The sequence below is a fragment of the Manduca sexta genome, chromosome 23 (genome assembly GCF_014839805.1).
Source record: "Manduca sexta isolate Smith_Timp_Sample1 chromosome 23, JHU_Msex_v1.0, whole genome shotgun sequence".
NCBI classification, from domain to species: Eukaryota; Metazoa; Arthropoda; class Insecta; order Lepidoptera; family Sphingidae; genus Manduca; species Manduca sexta.
In genome coordinates, this window is record NC_051137.1 from 8,477,441 (window position 1) to 8,504,326 (window position 26,886).

Genomic DNA, 26,886 nt, shown 5'->3' on the forward strand with positions numbered 1-26,886 from the left:
GGACTAGATATAAAATATATCACTGCCTCGAGGGAAATTGTTCTGCGTGCACTATACAACACTGCTCTGAGGTCCTGGATTCGAATCTTGGGTCGGGCAAGGGTTTTTCTTTTCTATGCAGTATTGGCTAAAAGTCTGGCATTTGTAACCCATATGGCGATAGACTCGCCCTCTCCCATCGTGGGATTGAACACATGGCGAAAAATGAGTGTGTTGTAAGTAATTGGTATATGTGTTCTGAGTTATTTATAAAATTAAGTAAAAAGATGTGTTATTGACACGAGTATTTATTTCAGAGTAAAATATGTAACTATGCAAACAACAACATCCAAATATTAACAAAAATAGAACACATTAAAAAGAATATTTGTCACAACAAAGGTTAAATTCTACAACAGAGTGCTCTCTGGCTACCTCTTCGGGTATATAGGCGTGATAATGTGTAAAAATAGGGAACTATTCTTGAGAATACAGTGTAAAATCTCCGCACATCGCAAAGGACTCTTAATAATGAGAGCCGATGCTTTGCTCTACTGTGCTAAAATAGCGGCAAATAACTTGAAATGAAATAAAATAATTTATTTGAAACTGGAAAATGTTATACAATATTTAGATTCCATTAATATTAACTCTATCTTCAGTTCGAAAAGCATTTCTCACCAGAAAACAACGAGTAAGAAACTCTAGTGTTGCTCTTTTCAAAAGCAGTTTAAGTCACTTGAGCACACTACTATAGGTTAGGGGATTTTGCATTAGTGTCTACACTACTATAATAGTTATAACAATTTATAGACTACAATACGCGGAATGAATCCCAATTCTACTCAGTATAAGATTAAAACATATTGACATACAGATTTTAAACATTAAAGCGCTCAAAAGGTTTTTTTTATCTCGTTAGCAGATGGAGTGTATCATAAACTGTTTAGCTGGGTAAAGCCTGTCCGATAAACCGATTATGTATGCTGCGTGCCGGTGTACAAAGTGTTCGCGCAGCTGTTGTAATTAAAAGAACGTAAGTTAAATCGAGCTAACAATGGTTAAAATGTAACTAAAGGCTCGACAATTTCATTTATAATAATAATGCGGATGTTTTCAAAGATGATTGATGTTGTTGGGCTGGACTAACATACGAGTATTCCTATGGCTCCCGTGCATACTATGTTTAAAAAAACATCAATTGATAAATATCGTTGAAATGTTGTAAATATTTATCAAAACAATAATGTTCGTTAAAAGGAGTCCCCTATAAAATCGTACTTTTGCTTTACGACCTAAAGCGTGAGAGGCATCGATTTTATCCCGGAAAATTACACATTGGATCTTTTATACCGAAAAGGCTTTCACGAGTGCTGAGCCACAAATTGCATCTAGTTATTAAAGTCAACTTTTTCAGCGGTAAGTACCTTTATTACGCAGGATTAATATCGTATAAGGTAAACACATTTTTGTTTACAAAAACAATAAATCTGAGATACCCGCGCAATAATACCTACGTAATATGACATATCAATTTGGACTATTGACTGTTTGTTCATGGAACTATACGAAATTGGCTGAGAAATATTCGTAAGCAATTCAAATATATACAAAGCAATAAATGAGCGTGTCGGAAGTCACAGCGCTTGAATGGAAACGGTATAGATCCTATTTTCCTCTCTCCGACTCGATTGCGAAGTTAACCCAGGATTTTATTATTCGCACGTATTCCTTCATGAACATGGAACGATAGTCTTTCTTGAGTAGCCTTCGAAAGGCTTGATAGATTACAATTTATTAGTGTTTCTTCTTATTTCTTAGTAAGAAACAATATTATACTTTCTGCGAGCTTCGTATGAGGACAATTACTGTAACAATGCGACATAAAATTTTAAAAAATATACAAAATGATCCGAGAAAGTGACACAATGGAATTGATATAACTGTATTTTTTATAGCCTTAGCCGTATTTAGAAAAATAATATTAATTAAGTATTTAAAAAGCCGTATTTAAATAATTAATTATATTTACTTAAATACTTTTATATAGTTACTGGTAGTATCTACCGATGATAGGGCTCTCATATGTGAGAGTCCGCCTGGGTAGGTATCACCGTAATGTATATTTCAGGCGCTAAGCAGCAGTTTGAAGCCACTGTTGTGTTCCGGTTTGAAGGACATTGTGGCCAGTGTAAGTACTGAACATAATAAGACTTAACATCTCATGTCTCAGGATGGCGACGCCGTGGAATAACAAACAATACTTTGTAATTCATGATGTTGAATGGTGTTTCAACTGTTTATGGGCAGTCGTATCGCTTACCATAAGGCAAACGGCAAGCTCATCTCGTCATTCAAAGCAATAAAAAAAAGTAACGAAATAGATGGAATCCAAATCAAAGAAACATGTTCGTAATATATTATGGTAACATAACATCGGGAGACAATAAATATTTCTGATAAGATTATTTTTTGTTCTACTTAACCGATTAGTCAACTCTTGCAATGAGACAGCAGCCTATCAAATGCTTTGTTCTGGATTAAAAGACAACGTAGCTAGCGTAATTACTGAGCATTATGAGGTTTAGCTAGTGTTTCCGGGTAACAAACATAGTGCAGCTATGTAAAGGCTAGTTCGAGTTCTGGAAAATTCGATTACATTTTGAGGGGAAATTTTAGTCATTGTGCTTTCTGTCCGATAAGTAATCTGTATAATTCACCATGCAGTTGTACTTATATAGATATAAATTATATAAAAATAAGAAGATATGTAATAAATTGATTGTTAATGGAACATTGTGTTATACAGGTTAATGATTTTGTGAGGACTTTAGAAAAAAAGCTTTAATATACGGACGGATGTTAATCATTTCATACTTTTGGTATCATTTAAATTTTACTTTGTAAACGTAAAAACTGTCCGTTACCAAGGGTATATATATTTGATGTACATTTTTCTCCCTGAAACGCGTTTTACTACGGCTTAATAGCCATAAAGGGAATAGTAAGAACTTAAGGGTCAGAATTTATTCACAACCATTTCAATCGACAGTAAATTTAGGGCTACAGAAAATATTGCCAATGGTGTGCTTTTAGTAGATTACATTTAATCAGGGCATTTATAGTTGAGTACCGTTTGAACTAACATCTTATTCAGTTACGCTTAGGCACTCTATTCAGCTATCCGTATTTTCAGCGTTTTCAGATTTTATGTCCGATTCAGCCCTGAATGTATTTGAAATCTAAAATTGCTTATACGCCTGTTGCTGCTTTATGACTTTCCACTTAGACTAAACTACGTGTAGTTTGTTAGTAAACTAAATTAATTAAAATAGGGGTAAGTGTAATAGCTGCTTTAGTAACGTACACCGTATCTTTACGTAGTTTATCTCTTGATATAAAGCAATATTAATTAAGGAGGCAATTGCGTGCCCGCCCACAGTAAGTTTAGTTCAGAGGTGTAACTTCATAGAACTTATATAAATTTCTTTTTGTAGAGCTTTATTTTTTAAAATATAATTTGTAACATATTTATTATTTGGTGTGGTGTGGTGAAACATAAAGATTACTTGTATTACATAGATAGGAATAAGTTTATGATAACTTCAATATTCAAAAACTGGCAGTTGAGGCGCAAGTGAACAATGATTGCAATCATTGCGGTGAAGTGACTTCAGGCGCGGCTTCTATTTTCCATCGATGATTGTCGTTAAATGCTTCGCAGAGCACGTTCGTTTGGCCGTTCCTGTTAAAATGATTGGACACGTGTGAAGGTGGGAGGAATGTATTAAAGATGTGATATAGTATATAGTATCTAAATTAATTCAGTTTTTGTTTTAATTTATTTAACACTTAAGCTCTTCGATAATAATGCTTTATATCTCGGATGAACAACATTAAGCTCTTGCTATGAAATTAATAGTCATTGCCTGGCTAGGTTTAAGTATGCGAATGACTAAAAGAATATCGTTCTCTTATGTTAACTCTACTGTATATAGGGCTTGAGAAACATTTGTACATAAGACACTGAAAGATTTTGATTTTGTTAAATCGCTAGGTGATTGACGGCAAAGTGGTGACGGTTTAGTTCCAACAGTACAAGTGGGCACCAGAAAATATAATTATTTGCATTGAAAAAATAAAAACTTCTGTACATTTTTTCCTCATGATTTTTTAATAACTGACTAAAAAAGCAGCTTGTGCAACCAGCTTTCGCTTATGATATTTCCAATATCTATACCAATTAACGGATGAAAATGCGTATCCTAACCACGGACTAGAAAAAAAATCTAGCTCGGGGATCGTAAACGGATTTTATTTAATCAATGGTTTCCATGTTGTGGATGAGGGACGGTAAATTTTTATCATTAATTGAACCATGGCTTATATGTTCTTTATCTAAAATAAAGAACTAATAAAAATTTTGGAACGTAGTTCGTTGAATAATTATAGGTAATGAATTCACTCATCGAATGATAATGATTTCAATTTGTTGTTAAAACAATGATATTATCGTAATACTCAGCCGCACCTGCTTCACGCATGTTAGTCGTAATGGAATTAATAATTATCATTATGTATGTGTAAGCTCGTGTACTGTGAACTACACGTATCCTATGTGAGATGGAGCAACGTAGGAAAAATAGATTTTTATTTGCTTAACAAGGATTAATATTTTATTTATTTTTTTTACATAAAAGAGTTAATAAATTTATCATATACTATTGTATAGTATATATTTTTTTATATTGCACAATAGTTTCAATTTTAGTGTACTTAGTAGATAGTTTACATCTGGCTATACGTATGCGCGACATACCGACTACAGCCCTGCGGTGGTTCTCTAAATTATCTGTGCAATAATCATATACCTAACGACACATATAATAAAAAATAATAACATATTTTACTCACCAAAAATACTGTTTCGAATGATGTACAAAATGAAATATTGAAGTTTTTCCCTTAGCGAATTACAAACACTCATATTCTCAATCAATCTTATTAACTCCAAACATTGGGCTTTCTTCGAAAATCATTTTTGTAATGTTTCGTTATTATTTCCTGTTTCAATCAATACACTCTACATACGTACAACATAGTAAATATCGATGGAACTCACCTTTTATAGGTCAGGCTTTGACAGTAGGTACTTTTATGAAAGCTTTATTTGACATGCCGGCAGTGCGAATACTACGTCAAAGTCCATCGCATGATTAAAAATTCTGTACAGGTTTCAGGGGCTGCTTTTATAAAACAAGTAAAGTGTTCCTGCAATACGGAGTGAAAAAGAACGAATTATAAATGAAATCAACCTGAAAGGTTTGTTAAGCCATTAACACGTTGCAATTTACACGTTTAAGTACCCAGTTCACCAACAATGGTTATATTCTTATAAATTCGTCAGTTTTCAAGGCCCCTGTTAACGAGTGTCCGCTAACGAACTCAATGCACCTCATTTTAATTCGAGTGTTTTGTATAAACTCCAGCAGGGAAACTCGATTTAACGTCAAGAGTTTAGGCAATCATTTCTCTTAGATTTAGATCAAGAATCTCTACATAGAGTTAAGCGTTTCAAGCTTTTGTGTTACATTTAGTACTCCGGGCAAAATTGGTCAATTTGGTGTTTCATTTAGATAAAGCCTCGTAAAATGCTAAGTACTTTGTGGTTGAGAATTCTATATAAGTCAGGGACGTGATATTTAGAAGTTCTTTAAACAATACTGTGAGCATTAAAAGAGACTTGTAACATGATTTAATTAGAATTTTTCTTCCTTGCTTAAACTCATTTTAGTATTGCACTAAAATGAGTTTAAGCACCAATTATTTTATTAGGAGAGAAGTACTGTACCGGTATGCTCGGGTTAAATAACACTTGTTCGCTAAAAAGGTTTCTGTGAGGTCATTTAATAGGAATAGACCCATCCTATTTACAATATTAATTACAGGTTCTTCTTGTAATTTAGGAATGTACATACCAGTGGCGAAGGGTCCATATAACCCGATTCCTGTCAGTTTCCCTTTCGTAATTTATGTAAAATCATTAGAGCGCTTTGCAGACAGTATTTATGCATATATGTTTTGGTATGTTTTGGTACACCTATGAAGACTGCGGTATACATTATAGGTACCAGTGCCAAGATTTAAATTTTGTTGACTATTTTAATGAATTTAAATCTATCTTTTTTTGTAGCTACTTAACAAAAAGAGATTTTCATAATACCAGTTTTTCTCACAATGATTTATTTTTTCCTTTCTTGAATTGTACAATTCATAACCTAAAATCAGACATATTTGAGAGCATTGTAGGTACATTTAAGATATAAATCTTACCCTTTTGCGGCATCACTAGGGAATCTAAATTGAATAGATGGTATGCTGCTGTGGGCGTAATACACACATAGGTCACGTACAAAGTTACAACGCGAATCCCTTCTGAATAATAATTATATACCTTTTAAAATCATGACAAATAATAAGACCACGATCTCAAAGAAAATATTTAAATCTAAAACATGTCTAACTTTTGCATGTCTATTGTAACTGATGGTCATCCAGGGGTTGAAATTCGACCGTTGAATTTAATATTATTTGAAACACATACTATACATCAATTTTTTGTTTCTGCTCTCCTCTATATCAACTTTAATTGTGCTAAATCTCACACTCATACGAGCGCGCATTGAGCTTAAAAAGTGGCACAAAGATTGTTTTTACGTTATTAATATATACATTTTTTTCTGGATCAGTATAATTCAAATGTATTGTACAACGGGAATCATAGACTGTTTATAATTTTACGGAAAACGAGAATAGACGCGATGGCAGAATTAAGTTAACCGTTAATACTTATTAACAAAAATCGAAATAAAGATCAAAGAAATCTGAGAAGGTTGCATGAACTGCGTTTACTAATTATTATATTACTATGCCTTGTGACCTATAAAAAAAGCGGCGATAGCCTAGTTGGGTGTGGAACGGACTGCTAAGACGAATGTCCCCAGGTTCAAATCCCAAGGGCACACACCTCTGACTTTTCTAAAATCATGTGTGTATTCTTTGTGAATTTATCGTTCGCTTTAACGGTGAAGGAAAACATCGTGAGGGAACCTGCACATCTGAGAAGTTCTCTATAGGAATTTCGAAGGTGTGTGAAGTCTACCAATCCGCACTAGGCCAGCGTGGTGGACTAAGACCTAATCCCTCCCAGTAGCAGAGGAGGCCCGTGCTCAGCAGTGGGAAAGTATATAATACAGGGCTGATATTATTATTATTATGATTATATATGCCTTGTATAATAAATAACGTAAAATTATATTCTATTAAACAAGTGTTTAATGTACCACAACATTTGTACCGAAATACATTAAACTATTGTTCAAACACCTAACGGGAAAATTATACGTTTACAAACAATGAGTAACATTTAACATATTAGGCAATAAATTTTTAACAACAATGATACCTACTGAATTGTACAATTTAGTTTGTAAAATCTGAAAAGACTAATGTCGATAAACCCTCGTTATTCTTGATTTATTTATTGGTTATCTCGTGTAGTTTAGAAGGAAAATCCTCGAATTCGAACTAAATTGGAAACCTTAATAAAAAGCATTTTCACAAATATTGTCTTACCAAACATCTTCTGGGCACATATCTAGTAATATAAAATGAAGTAGGTACCTACATATTTAATATTATCGTATTAAACCATTTACCATTCTTTATTTGAATCATAACTAAAGAACGAAAACATTCAGGCGGCAGAGAATAACATGTTTTTCGACCACCCGCATCTATAATTTCGTAGAAAATAATATGACGCAGAATCTAGTTATAGGGCATTATTATACATATAATAATTAATATTGTGTACAAAAATAGTTCCGATAAATATTGTTAAGAATTTTTATTCATTCGCAGTAGTTAGAAAAAAAAGATTAGTTGACATCTTTAAGATAAAAATCTCCGTTCGCTGACTCTTGCTAATCAGCTTTTCTACAAACATACATCGTCCGAGAGTAAGGATATAATTTAGACGTATGTTCAGAACTTACTCCAACTTCTTGACCTAGCTGGGAAATCCATAGGAATGACAAAATAATACGTCTGGTGCGAAGTTGATTGCGGGAATTAGCGCTTGCATTATAAAGCCCTAAATAAAAGATATTTTTTTGTCAAAAAAATATTTTTACAAAAATAGTGTTAAAAGTATAATTTGAAATGAAAAAAAGCCGAGAAAGAAATAAGATAGTCTGATTCTACTCTACGGGGTACTACGTTCATTGTCGCAGCGCAGTGAATTCCGAGTAAAGTTGTCATGCAGAAACGATTGCAATGAATTAAATATTTCTTACTTTCGTGAATATTTTCTTATATCGGGCAAACAAAAAGAAATATAGGGACCCGCGTAAAAGAACATATAGCTGACGTGAAACACCGACGCTCGACGAAGTCTGCAGTCGCTGACACTCTGAGGGAGGCGCCAATCATTATCTGCGACTAGACAAGCCACAAATCCTCGCCAAAGAACACCGATTCCTGCCTAGGATGATTCGCGAGGCTATTGAAATTAAGAAACATCCTAATTTGAATAGGGAAGATGGTTGGAAGCTTGCACAAGCCTGGGATCCAGTTCTACATTTAATTAAATCGGAACCCAAAAGACCGGCTGCCGGACTTCAAGACACTGTGAGCTCATTCTGCGTAGATCGGACCACCAACAGCTAAAATTTAAAAAAAATTTAAAAAGGTGTATAATTGTAAAATGTCGGTAGATATTGTAACTTTGACTTTACGGATGAACAACACCTCAGTCCCCCCCGTGACCATGAAGGCTGCAAAGTCTTCGAAACGTCGGGAGAAAATAAAATACTAACACCGCGATAGAATCCGAAAATTAGTTTAATTTCAATGTGAATATTAAATTAAGAGAATGTATAGGAAATTGACTATTTTTGTTAAGAATAACATCTAGTTATCTAGATACCTTTGGTAAATTGTGTTAGGATGGTTGCGTCCACGTGATGTACCTCTTTGTTTTGCTTAAATATAACATGACTAAATTAAATAAATATCTATACGTTGAAAAATCTATAATTACATTTAAGCGTAAGTATACATAAATCAGTACTCAGTCCACTGGGTCTTGTATGGAGGCAATAGTGGTTAATGCATGTATAAATTATTTATAGGCATAATGTATTAGGTTAGATTTGTTACGCATAAAACAAATTTTATTTGCTTTGTAACTGGCTTTTCAAGTTAAAAAAATTATCCGACGAATAACTTTTGTAGTATTTACGAGAAATACATGTTACGTACGTCCGGTAAAGATCGTCTTACGATTCATGAAACATCTTTCAATTCACCTGCAATTGTACTCCTAAAAATTTCCTGCTAAAGGCGTGTTTGCCGAATCTATTACTGCAATTAAATATCACGACTTGCACTATAAACCGCGCTTAATTTCATGAATATCTAAGATTGCCATTCAGAAATGAATATTAGAATAGGAAGAGTGCCTCTCTTACCGGTAATCTTTTTCACAAAATTTTCTGTCGTAACATATTTCTTTTGCTGTATCCAGTCTTTTATTTATTTTAATTAATAAATGTGTTATATTCATTATTAGCTTCATATCATTAAATATATTAATTGAATGTTGTATTTTATCGAAAACCATATTTACAGTGTTTAACCGAAGCAATAGATTGCGATCTTAATTTTGGTGTTTAATTTATATTTTTCTTTATTGTAAGACCATGAAATACTAAACTTATGATTCTAAATGAATGAATATAATAAGGTGAGTATTATATGTATGTATAATAATTATATTTACTTAAACATTGAGACATGATCTAACTAAAGGGTTTGGATCTTAAGGGCCTGTTTACATGTTCCAAGAATTTTGTTTTACAATTATTAAACAGTTAATGTAGATAGTACTCATTTTATAAGTGTGACTTCTGTATTTGGTCGACTTAAACATTTATGTGACGAGTAGAATTTATTCAGAATTAGCAGCGGCCTAAAAGTAATATGAGAGAAACTATATTAAAACAAACTGAAATTTATAATTTATCTAGATAGTTGTTACTATGAAACCTCTTTGCGGACAAACTGAGTCATGTATTGATATTCGCTACTTAAGTAGTATCCAATAGATGACAGTATACAACTTTATTAGCAGCTTTATACACATTATATATTACAAATATGCCCTGATTGAACATTTCAGTAAGTAATTTTTCCCTTGGATTGGTATAACACTCATGAAATATTCGAAAAATGACCGATTAAAGCTCTCTCACTTAGGTATTTATTATTTATACTTACTGTCCTCTGATATATGGGAATGTGGGAGCAGTAACATATTAATGTTACAAAAACAGGCATATAACTTGGATAAATGTATATTTACACCATTACTGTAACAAAATCATTTTTTTCATTTACATACATAAATATTTTACTCATAATAAATACAATTAAAGTACAAACATTTGATGCATCATATTTACATTTTTTTTTTTAAATTCGTACATGCAAAATTAATACACACATTAATATTTTTATAAGTTATTGATATACATATAATTTATAGTATGTACAAATTTCACAAACCTGATCAGGAAGCATTATTTATCATATTATAATTTGCTTTACTTATCTATTGTATACTCTATGAACAGTTACTTAGTCTACAAATTAAAATTTAGGGACAATTATTACTGAGATTATATTTATGTTTGTTCTATTTGAAGGATTTCTTTTGATCTCATTATTATCATAATGAGAGGTGGATTTGGTGAGAATATTAGATACGAATAAAATATTATTTAATTTGAGTGTGTGCCAACATTATTTTATCAAAGCATAAAGTTTTGCGATTATATTATTAGGCCAAGTAACTCAATTAATGAAATTGACTTCTATAATAGGCATTTTTTATTTCCTTTTTCATTGAACAAGCATAACACATAAGTTATTTTTTTATCCTTATAAATCTACAAAAACAGTTACTTCGCGAATTATAAATCGTTTTCATGCATAAGTGTACCTAGTTATTGTATTTTTGTAAAGTAATGTAGCTTAGTTTTAAATCACTATCAGCTACTCAAGTAAAAAAATATATATTTTTGTTGTAAGATGTTAAATAATTTTACTTTCTAGTTACTATATTTTATCTTCCACCTTTCATATGGTAGTTTTTACTTTATAAATAATTCTTTCTTTAAGGTCTAACTCTTAATTATTTTTTACATACGCATACAATTGTATTGTATTTTACTCTTTTGTACTTTAATTTCGTAAACAATCTTTGGTATAAGGAAACAAAAATATAGAGGAAATGATTATTCATTATAGTACATTACAACGTTAATGTTCTCTTTTTTATAACTTTTTAAATAAATGACTAGTGATTTATTTTCATGAGCTACATAGCCTTATTCAGGGGCAAGAAAATAATTATGGTAGCAGAATATTTCGCTAGGCAGAGCGGCAAAACAAGTTATTATATTTTTTTGGCACACATAGTAATTAAAAAATATATAATTATCTTCTTATTGTTAAGCAATAAACAATATCAATATAAAGTAATTCTTGCCAGTTAGTAACATTTGAAAACAAAAAGACCTTAATAATATCGCAGTTCTGATACTCTGTAAAATTCAAGAAAACTAAAAATACATGTAAGGTATTAGGTACTAACCTCATATTTCATTTTAAAAGTCCCAGCATATTCTGTATGTATATACATTAAACACTATTTGTATTTTAGGTTAGTTTATTTTGATATAAATAAGAAGGAAAGTATGAGACTTCGCATATTGTACATGCGTTGATGCCAGTTAATGGTTTTTCTCCACAGATATGTAGGTATCTAACTTAGTTTCGTTGTTGTATCTACATAATCCTTTCAATCACAATGTTTACCTATCTACTGAAGTGTTAAGCTCGTGAGATCACTACGTAACATAAATAAATACACCATCGAACAAGTTACCGATAAGTTTGTAACCAAGTTAATAGTTCACATCACGAAATGTCTTTATACGTTTGTCGAGCACCGACTCAGCTGTCCTCAGTCATACAAATCTTTTTTAGAAATTGTCGAGACGGTGTAGAAGCCGCTGCTGTCGGTCACCTCGTCCGTGCTCTCCGTTAATCAGGAAATGTCAATATTTTCCACTTTGTAAATGAAGCGCCGCCGACGCAAATCTCATGACTCTCCGTTGGGAGCCATCGTCACAGTGCTGCAGTTAGCTCGGGTGGAGCGCGTCGAGCTGCGTCGTAACCCGACGCCTACAGGATTTAAAACTATTAAATTTTCGCTTTTTCGTTTCCCATGGTAATGGCAGAACAACAGTTCTTTCATGCCTTTCCTGAAGTTTTTCGATAGAAAGGCGTACAGGAGGGGGTTTATGCCAGAGTTGAAGTACGTGAACAGGAACGTCAGTGGCGTGAGGAGACTGCTGAAGTCACTGGTGCCTTCGTATCCGCTGGACCAGTATTGCCACATCTTCCTGGCGTGGAAGGGCAGGTTGCAGACGGCGAAGGTGAGCACGACCACGATGAGCATGCGCACGACACCGCGGCGCGCCCGCAACACATTGCGCGACAAGTGGCTCAGGTGGTGGCAATCGCGCGACTCCTGCCCGCGCCCGCTCTTCGTAGTACCACTACTCTTACTCGCACTTGTTGCCGATTCTTTCTGCTATAGAAATATTGTAACATTTCAATATTTTATATGGTAGTTTTCCTGTGTTATTAGTGTGGATTTAAGAAACGGCTTGTTAGAATAGTGGATAGATTGATACCTTAAAGATTCGGTTGTAGGATGGATATACCTAAACTCAAAAGTGGACCACGCTATACACTTATGAGTAAGCTTTAATCTGCCTCTATAGATTATCCTAAATAAGGTAGATTTAGCCATTGCCGAATGTTTTATTCAAACTATCGTTAGCATGGACATAGTTATTTTACCAACGCAATATTTTGTCAGCAAATACAATAATTGAGATTGATATTCTTACTACGTATTTAAATCAATAAAATAAAATTCTCCAAACGTGTCAAGTGTGCGGCACGTAACAATTTTGTATGAAGAGTTTCTTTGCTTAGTTCACGCTTCAGTTAATAGGAATGCGTAAAGTTCGCGCGCTGTGTGAAAATGTATTCCCTTATATTCCGTTCCAAAGCAATAACGATACTTTTTGTTTCGATTTACGAACTCGACATCATGGTGGAGAGGTCTTATTAGATCACTCGTAATGAGATACTGATTTACACTTTATGCTTAGGTTTAGAGGCGGCTTAGAGACGGACGGGTCTGGGAGCGAACCGGGGCATGACCTGGAACCTCGCGCGGTGCATTGGAGCACCATTTAGCATCTAATCAACAAAAGTTGATTACATGAACTGTTGATACTAGGAACATTTTTTGTTCGGAGCCCCGCGTCCGTAATATTTTTTGCTCCGAACAGGGTCTCTCGCCCCGGTGTTTTGTTGCTTTAGTCCAAGGCATCGCTCGGCTTAAGTCCGCCTCAAGTTAGGCTTACGGCTTATATCTTTACATGAACCATTTAAAGTTTACCTCTATATTGAATAGTGAGAGTACCACAGCAAAAGCGAGCCAGATCTTTAATCTTAATCAGCCAATTTTAACCAAAATAATGATAACTATTTTTGTGTAACTATTAGCTTTTACTTGGAACATTAATATTTATTTATTTAATGTTGTCTTTGATCGATGTCTTAACTCGTTACTGTTTTTCATACTTGGATACATACGTAAATCTAAAATACTTAGATATAAATGTTTACAATTGATGATTTCAAATGACGAGAGATAATTAAAATAATCTAATTTATAACCCGTAAAGAGGCATCCTTTACAAAATCAAAATTTATAAGCGTCATACATTTAGAAACGAGTCCGTTCATTTTCATCACTCAAACATTTTGTTTCATATTCCAACCAAAAATATACGGCTTAATCACGTATGCACCTATTCGCAGGTAATGTTTCATCGTCTCATGCCGCGTCATCGTATAATTACCGAATACCAAAATTAAGGACGCGCAGGTAATAAGAGCCTATCAGAGTTTTCGTCGAAATTTGCGGATATATGTAAGTATGTACCATAAGTATATACTTATAGTACATACCTATATCCGCAAATTTGTATGTTTTCTTTCACACGGTGTATATGTTTGTATACACTGTGATTTTAAAGTCATTTTGGAATCAAAATGTGGTTCGTTAGAATAATTTGTAGGATCAAAAAAATAGTGGATTGATTGTACTGTTGATAATAAAAAAAAAAATATTCGATAATTTTTTTCACTCGTTCGAGTTTGACAATGATAGTAATGTCGCGACAATTTTCATAGTTATGAATGGCACCGATCATAGTGATCGTAGTAGTGCGTGAGATTTAGTTGCATTACCACGAGTTCTCATTTATTATTCGTAAACATACACATTCATCTAAAATCCTACGTACGGTTTACATAATTATAAAAATATGTGAAATAAAATCGTTTCCCACCTTGTTGTCTTCAGTTGTGCCGATGAAAGTCCGTTGTGGTTCATATGATGCGGTCTTGTCCGGTCGCGGGCATTGCGTCGCGCAGCACTGGCTTCTACCCATGCTCTGAAGAGCGTGAGAGCTTTGCCACAACCCAACAGCAATTCTCGTATATAAAACCTGATAAAAATGTATTAATTTAGATTTTTTTTTTTTAATTTACATGCATCACGTCTTTTCCCTTTCCAGGGGTCAGGCGCGGTCTGAAGGGGGGGGGGGTCACAGAGACATGACGCCCCTCCCCTCCCAATCGTAAACGTCAAATTTGAAAAATCTAAAAATAGTGTGTTGTGCTATAAAGTCTAATTTACTCGACATAATTTATTATTAATGACCCCCTCCAAAATTCCAGGCTGCGATCACGCCTGCTAGGGTAGGCAGCGCTAACACAATACACACACACATTTCGCTGGCTGTGTTAGGTCCCACGTTACAGGGGGCCCAATTATAAACTTCGGCGTTAGTAGTATCAGCTTGGGTTGATTTTGATTAGAGAAATCTGATATCACATCGCCCGACGCAGATATCGAACCCGAGACTTCAGTGCAATAGTGGTAGCACGTACGATTACACTACGACGGCTGTTTACCTTTTAACTAATGAAGAATTTTATTTTATAATCTTATATATAATTAATATCAAATAATAATCAGCCTTGTATTATATACTTGCCCACTGCTGAGCACGGGCCTCCTCTACTACTGAGAGGGAATTGGCCTTAGTCCACCACGCTGGCCTAGTGCGGATTGGTAGACTTCACACACCTTCGAAATTCCTATAGAGAACTTCTCAGGTGTGCAGGTTTCCTCACGATGTTTTCCTTCACCGTTAAAGCGAACGATAAATTCACAAAGAATACACACATGATTTTTTAGAAAAGTCAGAGGTGTGTGCCCTTGGGATTTGAACCTGCGGACATTCGTCTCGGCAGTCCGTTCCACACCCAACTAGGGTATATATAATTCGGTAGTCATATTTTGATGTGCTACAATAAATGTAAGATTTTAGGAATCAAATTTCCAAAGGTTTATTGGCGTTATTAGATTTGAAAAGGTAGGAAGTAATAGAGCTGAATAATAAAGTCCATAATATTATTTCATTTACATGTAAACGAATTCTGCGATATCGTTTACATGTAAATGAAATAATATTATCGAAATTATCGAATTATAATCCTCAATATATATAAGTTAATATTGAGGATTATAATTGAATATAATGAACATTAAAAAAATATCTTTTTTTAATGCTGTGTTATGATTACAATATAACAAGTAATTTATTGATAAATATGTGGCCAAAATGATTGCCACAAAAAGGATAAATAGAGTAATAAATCATCATCATTATCAGCCGCAGGATGTCAATTGCTAAAAATGTGCCTAATAATAATAGAGTAATAAATATGCAAATACAATACGATAATACTCGTAAGGAAAGGCGTGTGAATAAGGAAGAATAAACTTAAAATAAATTTCTTTCGATTAAGGTCTATTAGTAGGAATATAAAATATTTATAACGTAATGGAACTATTGATGGCCCATCTTATTTAAGAGTCTTTTTTAAAATCGTTTCATTAAATTCAAGAAAAGGCTATAATATAAAATTTATTAATAAAAGAACAAACAAAAAACACCAAAAATATATCAATTTCTGGAAACGGTGGATCGTGGGCTATGTTAGGAACATGATTACTCACAGCCATGGCCCGTAATATTATATTAATGTAGATAAGTATATACATATGCTATCGACATGTAAGTATTATTTTCTATTTATTACGAATTATGTGACGGTTTTATTAACAAACAAAAAAGTAAACAATTAAAATCTTGGTCGTGGTACCTGACTGTATTAGGAGATCACAAATATTTGGAAGTCAAGTATATTGGACAAGAATCTAACAATAAATCGGATGAATATGCAGGAACAACACCTGAGTTCAGTAATCATGTGAAAATGTAACAAAACGCGAAACATAATAAAACTTATCTATAATTCAACTTCGAACACACAAGGTATGTTGTTGAAATAGTAGAAACAATACAAAGTACTTTAAAATTCTTTTATTATAAAAGTCCACTTTATAGAAATAATAACTGAGCCACTGCACGATCCACCAAAAAAAATTAGCTATTTTCATAATTGTGTTGCAGGTGCCGTTCGAATCGCAGATATAATTTCGTTTGCGGTCGCAGACGTATAAACCTACATAATTTAAAATGTTTTGGTAAAGTTTTAGAAGGATATATGAACAATGTGCTATATTGGAAACCGGGCTAAGAGTGTTTACAATGCCTTATATTTTAATAGCTTTTTTCTTTAATTGTAAAAGTAATAAGTTGTATGAAAATATTAAGGTAAGTAGTATTTGGCAAAGAACAAAAGTTGATTAAGTATTATAAAAAATGGAGTAGGTATCTCAAACGGAATGGACATTAAAGAGATTTCTGATGTTTAATACAAAGCGATCTTGTATTGAAAACTGATACAATAGATACCGTTGAGTTAACAAGGACTCGATATAAAGATATTCTAGGTATCAATAGTTTACTTACTAAGGAAATCTTATAGCTTAGTTTGAAACTGGCGTTGGTGAAAGCATTGAATCATAAATTATAAACGCTTGATACGATATTATTTTGTTAGTGTTCTTTTATAAATCCAGTGATGTTCGTTATTTCATGACTTATTATAATGGATAATGGACATGAATTCTAAACATTACATTATTTAACGCAAATTGCACAACGTGTCCGCGGTTTGCGCTTGGTTCTGGTAAATTATTCAATTAACAATAATTCAATTTATGTTCCGAATGCAGATTGAATTTATGTACCTATCACTGAGATTATATATTTTATGCATTATGCCACATTATCTGTATATTGCCACGCTTGTATCCTTGAAGAAAGCAGAAGTTAATTAAATTTGCTGGTGATGGACATATTTTATATCCGCCCGGGTAGCGACCACTGTAAGGCCCACGTGTATCGCGTTTCGGGATTAGCTTGTGTATATCCGGTTCCAACAGGCCGACATAATTGTGGCGATTGCTGAAGGGTAATCATCTCCCGTCAGTCGACATTCTATTGGACCCCACTCCATTTACCATCAGGTGCAGTGGGGTCACCATGCCGTTCCCGGATAAAAAAAACACGTTACAAAAAATGCCTAAACCTTAGTTTCCTAAACAGCGTTAACTCCCTCGCTAGTTAAGCTAGGAAGGCCATCAGGTTCTAATTAACTAAAGCTTACACTATTATCGGTAAGTCAATAACCATGAAACGAGTCAGTCATGTATAAAAAATATTAATTGGCAAACAATCCGTCCTCTTGTATAGTAATCATTATTGTACTTTTAGTAATAAATACTTATATATGTTTTATTCATTGTAATCTTATTATAATAGTAATTGAACATAACTCACTAGTAGAGGGACTGGCATGCCAAAGTTTTCTGTAAACTTTGCCTAATTTTCCTTCATAACCGTGTAAGATGTCTTAAGTTTGTAAGTCTGAAATTATCTGTATTACGTTTAATAATATTATAAATTATAATATTTGTGATAGACTCCGTGGTCTACATAATATGTGAATAATATTATAAATTCTAATATTTGTGATTGCGTGGTCTACGTTGAATTTCACTAAACTGTAATATATGAACCCGTGCCAATTTATCACCGCACCACACACTTTCTGAATTCAGTAAGTTAAACAAAATAGGATTGACTTTTCTTGTGCTTAAAATATTGACTTATGTGAAAAACTCGATATACCAACTTGCAGCAATACTTTTAGTAAAAATATTGCTATAGTCGATCATCCAGTGGATAAAAAAATTATAAAATACCTAATTTACCAAAATAATATAACAACGTACATTTTAGATGAGGATTTTTTATTATTTATGTAATTTAAGTCAATATATTTAATTTTTTTGTGATGAATAGAAAGATTATTCAGATAAACTTGGGAAAGTAAGAATATAGCTATAGTCGATCGTTGAACGGAAAATAAATATATGTAATGTATAAAAATATTCTGAAGTTACCAAAATAATATAACAACGAACATTTTACATGAGCACTTTTCACAATTTATGTAATTTAAATCAATATATTTAATTTTTATGCAATGAATAAAATTCAGATAAATTTGGAAAGTATGTACTATAAAAAGATATAAAAAGATTACGTAGAAGTAAAGCAGCCGTGGTAGATTCCAGAACGCTGACTCTGATTGGAACCGGGATGCGGTCGTTTGTATCCCACAGGACGTGTCTTGGATGATGAATGAGGGGTGCAAACTTATAATAGTTAACGAGCAATAACCAACCTCCGTCAGTGTTTCGGCTCAAGTCAGATTCCTCTCGCGCCACTGTAGCTAATATTTAAAATATTGATGTCGAGCAATTTCGAGAGGCTCAGATAATGTTCGAACTTTTGTAATATATGCTTATATTAATTATGCTCTTAAGAACTATCTTCAATCTTCTCAAATAAAACGAAATACGTTAATCAAAGTTTGGAAATTTATTATCCACTTGTAACGAAGTCTTGTGTTTTAATCCGTGCTGTCAGCCCAACAAGAATTTTGTTGCTTTTACACAAAAATACCGAGTCAATTAATTCTAAGCACATTCATTCCGCGTTGCCGACTTTTTTTGTGATACCCGTTTTATTTAGTCTTTTGCTGCTTTAATTTTTGTTTTATATGAAGGTCTACTTTCGTTTAGATGTTAAAAGGAGATCAAAGGACTAAAACATATACACATACGTATTTTTTCTTTGTCGTAAACACGTGTTGAATGGTAATGGAACACATAAAAGTGTCTGGGTCGGACGAACTTATGAATAATGCTCGTTTTCGTAAAATTCCAAATATTATCAGAGTTTACTATGTGCAGGTGGGCACAAGTTGAGGCTAGAGAGTAATTGATAAAGTTTTACACACTCTATAGTATATGCGTATATAATTTACTAGGAAAATAAGATCATTGTCTAATACTACGATATACATTATTGAGTAAGATAAAATCAATATTAACTAAATGTTATCTTTGAAGTATTTGCATGAAATAATATTCGCATTACATATTCCCGTCGAGAAAGTTGGGACTTATACCTAGTTCAAGCTGAATTAAAGTTCAGAGATTTTGTCTTAATATTCCGAACGATGTACGAACTTTTACGAATTAAATACCAAAACAGCAATTAATTTGAGGTAACAGTTAGACTCTGAGGGTACTTAAGCTACATTTTTCTATAATAGTGGCGCCACCACGTTTCTGCTAATAATCGGAATAACCAACGTGGTTAAAAAGATTTGGTGCATTTAGGGGTGAGGTTTATAAAAAAAACTCTACATAAAAACGTTATATTGTTTTAGATAGAAATATCTTGTTGATGTAAATCGTTGCTGTATTGGCCGTCTGCGACCTACGCGACGTCTTTGTGGCCGCGTCGTAATCTTTAAACTGCCAGTTTTAAAATACTAAAATTATTCTTTAAACAAAATCTGCTTCTAATAAATAATAAAAACGTTGAAGATATTTTCAAAGACCATAAAACCGTCTGTGGACTGTAAGGAAGTGACGAAAATTGTGGAGCATTTATAACTCATTAAACGTATAAAATTCTTTAGCAAAATTGCTTCATACACACAATCCGAGTACTGGACAGAAGTTTAATCGTGCTCGATATTATACAATGGGATTACACAGAGAGACAATGTCTTTATTAAAAAATTTGCTTTTGCTCGCGTCTTCGCCCGCGTGAACGAGTTTACCGGAATAAAAGTCCAGCTATATATTTTTCCGGGATAGAAAGTAGCCTATAACCTTCCCGAGGTGGGAAGCAAATTACGTATCGAAATAACGCAACCTCACCCCCCCCCCCCGCACCCAATGCGAACAACATCAAAATTAGTATAATGCGAAATTGTAAACTCTAAATATAGAAACATTTGGAAAAAAAAACCTTCTCAGTGTCTTAAACCATCTCCATACCAAATTTCATAAAAATCCGTTTGGAATATTATGAGAAAATCAATAATATACGGACAGACAGAAAAGGGGACTTTGTTTTAAAATGTGTATAGATGTGCAAGGCGCCACGCCATAGAACAGCGTATACCAATTATGTAAACAAAACGTGGTTTACCGAAAAATATTATCAATCTGACAAAAAGCAGACATGTTTGTAAATAATCTTGACGTTCTTTCAGAGGAATGATGTGTTTATTTTGGATTACCAGTGAGATTTTGCCATCATATTTATTCATATTTATGGCATGTTTAAGCGCCGGATAATCTATTTCAATTACGATATAGATTTAACTAGGTCTAAGAAATGTTTTTTCGTACGTATTTGTAAAAGTAAGTAATCTCTAAGATATAATTGTCAGGAGGAATAAAAGCAAACAATCAAGTTCTAAATAAACAATTGAGTAAAATGTAACATTACAGAAACTGTGTCATTTGAATACATGTAAAGTAAACTGGAGCGGCTTGCGGAGTACTAAGGCCTGGGATTAACCCCTTTGCACGTTCAAGCGAGTTCTTCGACGTTTTAATTACACGTCATGCACTTCAGACCGTCATTGGACAAAACTGTATAGCTGTAAACGTATAGCTATATCTATAATCCGATTGTGATTGGATCGATGGCTCAAGCATATGACGGGTTTTGTTGCTAAATGCGTACATATAATCCTAAGAACAAAACAACGCACTTTAGTACTAGACAGTACAGGAATATTCTGCATGCTTTGGAGAACTAAGGCTGGCTCGTATACTTCGCGTTTACGGACGCGTCCTTTCACACAGGAAGACATTGTTTACTGTTTGGTATGTGCTGATCTACATCATGTTGCCACTGTTTTGGTGGGACATATACCATCTATTTTGGATGAGTATCTAAGTACGTACGGCTACGTGTCTACCTTACTACATCTTTTTTTTCGATATGTACTTAAATTTATTGTAAAATTATATTGTTCACCGCCCAACCAGTTTCCAAAAAAAATATTTTTCTTTCTTTTTATAAATTTTCTACTGTACAGTAGGTATGTCTATTGTGTACATGCTATCGGGTCCAGTTACTTCAGATTATTACGATAAAAGTAAAACATTTTGCTAGTAAAGGAGAAAAATAAATACAAAAAAGTATTCACTTGTGTTTTAACCCGACGTTCTTGTTATTAAAGTACGTCGCTTTTGTAGTATCGTGCAACATTTTCTAACCTTTTGAAGTAATAAGGAGCCGGAACATTCTATTAATTGTACAAAGCTTTAAACCTGACATTTTGACTGACCACCTTTCTGATGTCTAATCTTTGCAGATACTATTGTGATTTTTAGACACCAGAACTTTGTACTATGTTTCAGAAACAGTGGCTTAAGTCATAAATTAATCACGTATGTTTGGTGTTGGTAGTCAGCGATAGAAAACCACGTTAATTAAAAGGTTCGCTTTGCATTTCATTCGGTTAGTAATATTGGCACACGTCCAAACTACCTCAAAGGTTGACAACGCACCGGCAGTTCCCATCTCGGTGTAGGTGTTCGTCGGTGGTGTCTGTGACCGATTTTACGCGGACACAACGCTGCCTGTCGTTTGCCCATTCACTCACACGTTCCATCATTCAGTACCTCAAAATCGGGCCAATTTTAAACTTGGAAAAATATTCAATTTATAGTTAAAAGCAGTCGAGATTAGAATCGAATGATAGAATTTTTATGAAGATGAAAATAATTTATATTGAATTTTTTGCAAAAATTAAGAAGAGCGTGGTTCAGTGAAGGGCTCAACTTCAAACTGATGTTGACGTTAGATAGTATTCTACTAATGGCCCGCGTGATGATTAATAGGTAAGAATTGAGCATGGTCGCAGTACATTAACGTGATTACACTGTTAGGTAGGTACGAGAAAAATATTTTATTTTGAATACCACACGCATCGCGCTAATTACAGAGACTACGAACCAAATTGATAGACCAATATATGTATATCGTTAATCTGCCCTTATTTGCATGGGTAACTGTTATAATTTACTAAAGTCTATGTAAGCACGCAATATAGCCATATTTCGAACGACTTCAATAAAGTGTGCTTGTAAAGGTAAGTAGGACATAGTGTTTTGATTAATCAATTTAATTTGTACCAATAATCAAGTTTATCCAATATTTTACATTGACAGTACACGTGTACGTTACCTTTAATAATACTATTCTATTTATGACGCCTAATAATAAAATTAGGAATTTGAGTCATTTAGGTAAAAATATGTTTAATGAATGTTAACAAAGTAGGTTGAATTTAATGTCTTGTTTATTTATATTTCTTTTTTTCCGGAAAGGAATATTATCTGTATCAATCAGAGCATGTTAATTTATTTTTTTTGTCAACTTTTAAAAGAAAGACAAAGTTTTGCGGAGGTACGCGCCATGTCGCGCACACAGCGAATATAAATTATCTAAAGAATTTTTTGAAAGGTTCTTTATATTTTTGATTTATTGATGAGTATCTTGTTAAAAAAAATAATTTATATCTCAATAAATAATACAGACTAAAACCTAAATTACTATAAAAAGAAATATTATCATATTAACAAACACAACACTTGTGGATCAATGAAAGCCGATGACAATACTAAACATTTTATAAGTAGACTAGCTTCCGCCCGCAACTTCGCCCGCGTGGATTTTGGGTTTCAAAAATGGAGAAGGTGCTCAATTTGTCGGGATGTTTTTTTAATTTATGGTGGTATGCAGGTGGTCCGATTGTCCGGTCAGGGTCTGATGATGGGATCCTGGTGAAATCGAAGGAACTTTTAACCATTAAGGTTGCACACGAAATGACGGACGCTTAAAAAATGGAGTAACTTCTCCCGTTTTCCCAACATTTCCCTTCACTGCTCTGCTCCTATTAATTGTAGCGTGATGAAAAGTATACTATAACCAGCACAGGAGTATGACAAATAATTGTACCAAGTTTCGTTAAAATCCGTCGAGTAGTTTTTGTTTCTATAACGGTTATACAGACAGACAGACAAAAATTTTACTAATTGCATTTTTGGCATCAGTATCGATCCCTAATCACCCCCAGTTATTTTGGAAATATATTTCATGTACAGAATTGACCTCTCTACAGATTTATTATAAGTATAGATATGCAAAAGTAGCTCAAAAATTGACCATAACGAAAACATGCATTTTAAAGTAAAACAAAAGAAATAATATCGTGAAGCCAACCAAATAACTAATGATATATTAAATTTTGTGACTGTTCAATTTAGTCGGGTCCGCGATATCACTTTTGTTGAGTTTCAGAACGCGACATTACATTATTATATTCTGTGCTCCAACGCACACTGCTTTGATGTTAGGAACACACCTACATTGCTTAGACAACAGTGAACTTTTATACAATAGCAATAAAGCTCAAATTGACTCTACGCATTAGTTAGAAAACGTTTGTATGGGAAATAGAAAAATGCTGTTTTGAGGATTTTCCCGGCAATTATTCGAATTTTTCTCACCTTTTAAACCTTCCCTAGACCTCCACGAATAATTCAAGACCAAGATAAGATAAATCCGTTCAGCCGTTCTCGAGTTTTAGCGAGACTAACGAACAGCAATTCATTTTTATATATATAGATAGGTAACTACCCCCCTTGTTCATAAACGTTATAAATATCTAAGGAGGGAGCATTGCTGTGATAACAAGTCTGTTTCTCAGTGCTGACGGCGCGGCGTGGCAGCCTTCGCAGTGTGTAGACATAGGGCCGTGTTGATTGAATTGGCTAGTATTGAGACACAAATATGAAAAACAGACTTGTTAGCACAACAACGCTCCTCCTTAGATAAATAACGTTTATGAATACGGGCGTAAGTATAAGTAATAAATAATTTAACCTTGCATAAAAAAATCTAATTCCATTATGACATGTATTATTGTTGAAAATATACCTTCTAAATAATATTATTACGACTATATTTTTTGAATTCAATACCTAAGTAATACGGCTTTCGAATAACTAACCCGTTTTATGTTAAAAATTCATAAAAAATTTAATAAAGAAACTAAAATCTTTAAGAATAATTTTAAGAATCATTTATACAAATTGAATAAAATATTCATTGTTGTTTTTTGTCTAAAAACGCTAGTGAATGTCTATTATTATGCAAACTTTGGTAACAGCGAATATAAATGTTTTTTTTTTATAACGAGGTAGTTATGCCGAAAATTTATTTTAGTACCACTCGAAACCGTAGGAGTAAAGTAAGAAAAGGGTAGCAATCACTATAAAAAACATATTTTAATTTTAAAATAGGCGTTGCTCGCGGCTTCGTCAGCGTGAAAAGCCATTCCCGCTATAAAACACTGGAAATCACAGTAGCTTCGTATAGCGCCTTCTATTTAAAAAACTGATTAAAAATTTATATTATTTCCCATGGGAGCTGGTTACGGGGACTCGTTGAGTTGTTTATGAGTTTACTTCTAACAAATCTCCATACATTTTCAGAAACATTTGAACTTATTATATTAGTAAGATAAAATTAATAGTAAGATTTAAGAAGAAGTTACATTTATACTACTAAAACCTACCTACGTGACCGACAGCGGTCGCTAACCGGGCGGATATCAAGTATATTCTACCTCCTGCAAACTAAACTAGACTATTGTGATTTAAAATAGCAAATATATTACAACTACTCTATTAAGTTTTGGAATTTTGTTTCAATTTTCGGCACAGCCACCCGGTTCCACATGCGCGTGTAAGTGTTTACGTATATTGCAGCACTTTGCATATAAAGAGATATTTATCAACCCGCATAAGGTTAAAGAGAAATATTATGACATAGATTCTCTTAAAATACAATATACCCATCGCATGAAAATGGAAATAAGTAAAACGTTCTTTGTAAATTTTTTGGTGACAATTTTTTTTATCTCTGCTATATATTATATAATAAATATTATATTTTTCCTGTTTCGGTACATTATGTATAAAGGCCAAGAAGCAGTGTATAATGAGGCTTCAAAATTACTAAATTATATAACTAAGTAGGCACTGTAATGGCCTCTATTATATCGTATTATATTATAATTTATCGGCTCGTTTGCTACGCACAACGTCTTCACTCCGCGCCACTCAACAAGACAATGTTCTATCTACCCGCGGTTTTGCGTTGTGTATAGTTCGAGACGACAGACGGAAATAATAATAAATATCCATACACTACATCCCTCCCTTATTCTTCTTTTAAGAAGATATTTAATATAAAACCACATTATAAAGTTTTAGTAATAGTGTTTATTAACTGCTCATATGGTTTCACGTTAATACAAATTAATTGTTACAAATGCTTAATTTTAATTAATTAAATTTTCTTTTCAGGATTATACAAATATTTAATTATTGCTTAGATTCCTCACTCATGTCACTTATTTGATCTTTGGTTATTTCCTGGTCTTTTTCTCTTATCACTTGCCATTCCCCGTTTGCCTTCTTTAAATGTACCACGTTTCGCCTAACTTTTTGCCCTGTTTCATCATTCCTGAGTTGTATGTCTCCACCTTGCTTTGCCTCTACCGAGTACGATGTGGGGTCGTAATTTAAGCTTAATTTGTTCGCTCTATTCATATTTTTATATATACCTTATCCCCCACTTCTAGTTCGCAACTCGCGGCCCGTCTTCTTTTGTCTGCATATTCCTTGCCTTTTTTCTTTTTTGTTCTTTATCTCTGTCTCTCATCTCTGCATCACCCGAGTTGTATGTCAAATCCTGTATCATCGGCAATTTGTCACGAAATTGTCTCTTAAAAAACAATTCTGCAGGTGTCTTTCCTGTGACAGTGTGAGGTGTACTATTGTACATTGTTAAATAGTCATATAGCGCCTCTTTGCAGTCCATTTTCTCAGCTTAACTAATTTTTAATCGCTTTAGGATATCCCTGTTTTGCCTTTCTACTTCTCCATTTTGTTGGGGCCAGTAGGGTATAGTGTTAAATATTTTGATATTTCTATCATTGCAAAATCGTTTAAATTCTTCGCTAGTAAATTGTTTGCCATTGTCAGCTGTTAAAGAGTCTGGATTACCTAGACGTGAAAATATATCTTTTAATACTTCTATTATTAATGCACTTGTTATGGAGTTACAAATTTTGATTTCCTTATAGCGAGAAAAATAGTCAATGACTACTAGGATATGAGTGCCATTAGGTAAAGGACCCATCAAGTCAATAGCTATATCAACCCAAGGTTCGGTGGGTAGTTCTCGTCTTTTTAAA

The 26,886-nt window shown here is 33.5% G+C and overlaps 1 protein-coding gene across 1 annotated transcript in view; it reads right to left on the reverse strand.

The window, feature by feature from the left end:
• Positions 1 to 10,473: 10,473 nt before the first annotated feature.
• The window catches only part of LOC115447139 (trissin receptor), a 105,269-nt gene continuing 88,856 nt past the window's right edge, over positions 10,474 to 26,886 (reverse strand). The window contains 2 exon segments of the mRNA XM_037442049.1: positions 10,474 to 12,703; positions 14,544 to 14,702. Coding sequence (XP_037297946.1) covers positions 12,209 to 12,703; positions 14,544 to 14,702 — 654 coding nt within the window. The 3' untranslated portion in view covers positions 10,474 to 12,208.